The following is a 5,000-nucleotide window of genomic DNA, read 5'->3' on the forward strand; positions in this document are numbered from 1 at the left end:
CCAACACCAGTACCTTCAGACCGGTTAGCCTCCTGTTTATTTATGGTAAGCTGCAATTAGGCAGAGAAAAGATAGAGATGTGAATTTTGGCCGAGCGACAGGATGGAGATGAGAGGGGGAGACAGACGGTGGAAGAGAGAGAGAGAGAGAGAGAGAGAGAGAGAGAGAGAGCGAGAGCAAAATGGAAAAGATAATGAAAGGGAGAGAGAAAGTGAGGAGTCAGTGAAAGGAAGTGAGAAAAAGGGGAAGAGATTGAAAGAGACAGAGAGAGAGCGAGCGAGAGTGCGGGAGAGAGAGGGAGAGACAATGAAAGGAAGAGACAAAGAGGGGAGAGGGTGACAGAGACAGAGAGAGAGCGAGAGCGAGAGGGACAGTAAAAGCAAGAGAGAAAGAGGTGTAGAGATTGACACACACAGAACGAGAGAGGGGCAGACAATTTAAGGGAGAGTCAAGGGCGGGAGGGAGAGAGAGAGAGCGAGAGTGAGAATGAAAGGAAGAGGGAGAGAGAGAGAGAGAGAGTGAGAGCGAGAATGAAAGGAAGAGAGAGAGAGAGGGGGAGAGTGCAACAGAGGTTTTGAAACAGGTTAAAAGCGACAAAGAAAGGAAGGCAGGAAGTGTGCGGAGGAGGAAAGGCGCCTCTCTGCTGCGCTTGGCGGGAGGCGACAGGCGACTGACGGGCTGGAGGTTCACCCCAGGTGAGGTGACTCTGGGTCCCCCTCTGAGCCGAGAGAACCAGCCCTCCATCCCGCTCTCCCTGCCAGAGGAGACGCGCCCCGCTGGGGGACAGGGTGCGCAGGTTCGATCCCTCGCAGGGGAATCCCCCAGAACACTGCGGTGTGGACGGGTCTGTTATGGCGAGGTGCCGCTCAGTGTAGACGTAGGTGTTTTAGACTCGTTGGCGTTGAAAAGCCCCCGTTTCTCCCGCCAGGTGTTGACTGGCGGTAACATGCCCTTAAGAAATCGTCCCCCGCTGATGAAGATAACATCTCTGATCAACACCACACCTGGTCTTAAGGTAAAGCAAAGGCCCTCAGGAAAACCATTCTGCCCCATGATAAATCTAGTCTAAATAGGTCACAGAAATTATAATAAAATAATTAACAAATAACAAAGTTGACTCATGCTAGCAAAACTCGACTACCTTCCTTCCCTCAAACTTTGTTCCAGAACTTCCAGCCAATCCCCATCCTGCTGTCACATCCTGATCCCCACGGCGACGGGGCAGCTTTGGCATCAGCTGGCTTCAAGCCCCGTTGCTAGGCGACGGCAATAACAGCTCCCCTCCCTGGCTACGGCCCCCTCCCCCCATAACTAGATCTGACTGTCTCCGTACGGGCCGTCCGTGGGGTCCACTTAGGGCAGCCAGAGGATCAGAGGATGAATCATGCTTCCGACTCCAGGGTGGTGAAAGACACCTTGTGCCGGCATTTTTAAACATATATATTTATGAATGAGATGGCATGAGCACGAAGCAGGTGCTGCCAATCCGCACCAATCAGGGGCTCCGGTGGACAACCCAACGACATCATCGTCATCCAAACGGCTCAAGGGAACACGTCTCTGATCCGTTCAGTTAGCCGGCACACGCGCGCTGCAGGGCTAAGCCACTAGCCTCCACGCTAATGACGCTAAGCCATTAGCCTCCACGCTAATGACGCTAAGCCACTAGCCTCCAAGCTAATGACGCTAAGCCACTAACCTCCACGCTAATGACGCTAAGCACTAGCCTCCACGCTAATGACGCTAAGCCACTAGCCTCCACGCTAATGACGCTAAGCCACTAGCCTCCAAGCTAATGACGCTAAGCCACTAACCTCCACGCTAATGACGCTAAGCCACTAGCCTCCACGCTAATGACGCTAAGCCACTAGCCTCCACGCTAATGACGCTAAGCCACTAGCCTCCACGCTAATGACGCTAAGCCACTAGCCTCCACGCTAATGACGCTAAGCCACTAGCCTCCACGCTAATGACGCTAAGCCACTAGCCTCCACGCTAATGAAGCTCACAACATCTCTTCCCCTGCTCGTAAAAGGCTCAGTTATGGTTCCACATTGACGCAACGCAAGGGGGTTTACGGATCCATTACATCCTTTCGGACCCTCCTTGCGTCCACCAAAAGGGCCTGAGGTGCGGCTCCCCAAAATTCTCACCTTGCGTCGAGGCGACGCAGCAACAAGGCTGTGATTGGTCCGCTGACGTAAACCCGACGCAGAACCAAAACAGGTTCACGACGGCGTCGAAGCGCCTTCATAGTCACTGCGTTGCGTCACCATGTGACTATAACTAATCCTTTAACCCCCGGTTCTCCGGTTACTACGGACCCACCCCACCCACGACCAACAGGGGCCCCCCCGTCTCCGTCTCCTGGTGGAGCAGGTGGCCCCTCAGACACACGCGGAGCTGAATAAGGGCCAGGCTCACAGCCATCTTCCTTCCGGGAGAGTGAAGATGTGAGCGTGATTCAGACCCGCGTGCTTCACGGGAACGCAGGAACGCCGTGACGCTGGGCAGGGTTGGCGTTCAGCCCGCTCCTCTCCAGACGCCACAGATGGAGTGTTTACCCCCCCTAACCCCCCCCCCCCCCCCCCCCCCCCCCCCACACACACAAACACACACACACACACACACGTCAACCGTCTGCAAACCGCTTGTCAACATCTCAAAGACGCTCCTGATCTTCTCCTCCACCTCAAATCCTCCTCAACGCAGCTGTTTCTAGATTGATAAAGTTCATGTGTCTGCCAAATAAACATACGCACTCGTTTCTCTTCTTCAAACCAAAATTACTTTTTAAATTGTGTTGTATCCACCCACACATTTAGTTGTACATATGAATACAACATTTACGGACACATACACCTTCGATGGGCCGTGTGTGTGTGTGTGTGTCTTCTCACACACCGTACAGTCACACACACACACACACACACACACACACACACACACACACGTGTCGCTTCACCAGACACGTGTGAGCAACCTTAATTCTGCCGACCGTCCAGGCGTGAAATTGGATGTTGTTCAGCACAATTGTATCTCCCTCCCTCTCCTCCCCCTCCACCCTTTCCTCCTCACCCTATACCAGCCACCTCCTCTTCTACACCACCTTCCTCTCCTCCATCACCATCCAACAAATCAACAATCAAACCCCACTCTTCTCCTCTACAACCTCCCTCCACCTCCACCTCCTCCCCATCCACCACCACCACCCGGTCCTCCTCCTCCTCCTCCTCTTCCACCTCGACCTCCTCCACCGCCTTCATTTACCTCCACCACTCTCCCCCACCTCCCCATCTCCCTCCCCTCCCCCTCCTCCCTCCCTGGCTCCATCTCCCACCAGACGCACAAAATCCTGTCCATCTAAGAGTTTTCATATCATGTGTGCTGAAAGATGACCCCAGCCGTATCTGCTGACGGGTGCAACATCTGCACAGACGCACAGGCGTGTGCACGCAGATACACACACACACACACGCACGCACATGCAAGCGCACACACACAGGGAGAACTCGTTGAAGTAACCCATTGTTATCAGCGATTGGATCTCTGTGATATTGGAAGTGGGACACGTTCAACCTACTGAATTATCCTCACACCACATGGGGCCTTGAGAAACCGAGTTTCTATTTCCAACGTGTAGCTCTGTATCTAGCGCTGCCGAGTGAACGCCCACAGAAGAACACGAGAAACATGCCTAGCTGTTGATGTTGATTTACACAGCAATGTTGACGGCCACGCTGTGAAGGTTCACATCCTTACCCGTAAGTCACTTTAGATGAACAAATGTGTGAATGTTCTTATGTGAATGTACTACACACTCATTGTGGTCAAGAAATATATTCTAACCTTGTCCTTCTGATAATGCTTCTCACACTAGGTCTTTTTTTTTTTTTTTTAAGGTAGGGTATGTGATTTATTTCGTTGCAAAATTCGCTCATTCGAGAGAATTTGTTGAAATTTGTTGAAGGAATTTGTTGAGAATTTGTTGAAATTCTCTCAAATGTCTAACGTAAAATAGAAAAGATCGGTTCGTTTTCATACTTTCAAAACTGATCTGACTCTGGCTGGTTTCTCGTTTCACCTTTTAATCTATGTGGCTGTCTCTTTGTACTCCTTCTTAGTTCTCAGCCTCACAACATCGTCTCTTAAAAGGAACAGTCCCAGTTCGGCGCTCCTCACCTTCAGCTTGTGTTCGTGCTCCTTGTTGACACGGGACAGCAGCTGGGCCTTCCGGCGATTCAGGGCGTCGATGAGGGCATCGCACTGCGCCACCAAACACGCCTCGAACTCCACCCCGTTCTCCTGCACGGGGGCGCAAAACAAAGACACACCTCAAACTCCACTCCGTTCTCCTGCACGGGGTTGCAAAACAAACACACATGACCGCTTTATAATAATGTTCGGGCATGAGTAATTTGTAACCCTTGAGTTAATGATTAACTTATCATAAGCAAAACATTAATATACTTTTGTAGATGATAAATTAGTGCTCAGTCTACCAGCCAATCAGTGGACTCTACCAACTGTTGGGCGGATCCATCCATTGTACATCTGGGTGGACACTCCCACTTGTGATGTCACTAGAGGGTCAATCCTGACATGGCTTGTAATGGCGAATCAACATCGCAACTGCAGGTGAAATAGGGGCCCTTTAACAAAGCACTCAACAATCCTCTACAAACGGAAATGAACGTTTTGTCAACTATTGTCATTAACTCAATTAACCAAATGACTCGGGACCACACTTAGCTTTGACAAAATGATCCTTTTAGCCTCAAAACCCATCTTATTTCCATGCTATTAAAACCCCAGCAGCCAGGGAGCATGTATTTCAACGAGGGTTTGGACAGGTAGAGGCAGCGTAGTATTGTAGGAGAAGCAGCGTAGGAGCAGACACACTGGGAACAGGCTGGGAGGAGGTGGAGGAGATGGTGGAGATGACGGAGGCGACGGAGGTGGAGGCGGGGGTGTTGGATAAAGATAGACGCAGAAGACAG

The 5,000-nt window shown here is 51.3% G+C and overlaps 1 protein-coding gene across 1 annotated transcript in view; it reads right to left on the reverse strand.

Moving 5' to 3' along the window:
- The window catches only part of trim9 (tripartite motif containing 9), a 35,584-nt gene that overhangs the window by 13,461 nt on the left and 17,123 nt on the right, over positions 1 to 5,000 (reverse strand). The window contains 1 exon segment of the mRNA XM_060051736.1: positions 4,183 to 4,305. Coding sequence (XP_059907719.1) covers positions 4,183 to 4,305 — 123 coding nt within the window.

This window comes from Gadus macrocephalus, chromosome 5 (assembly GCF_031168955.1).
Source record: "Gadus macrocephalus chromosome 5, ASM3116895v1".
NCBI lineage: Eukaryota > Metazoa > Chordata > Actinopteri > Gadiformes > Gadidae > Gadus > Gadus macrocephalus.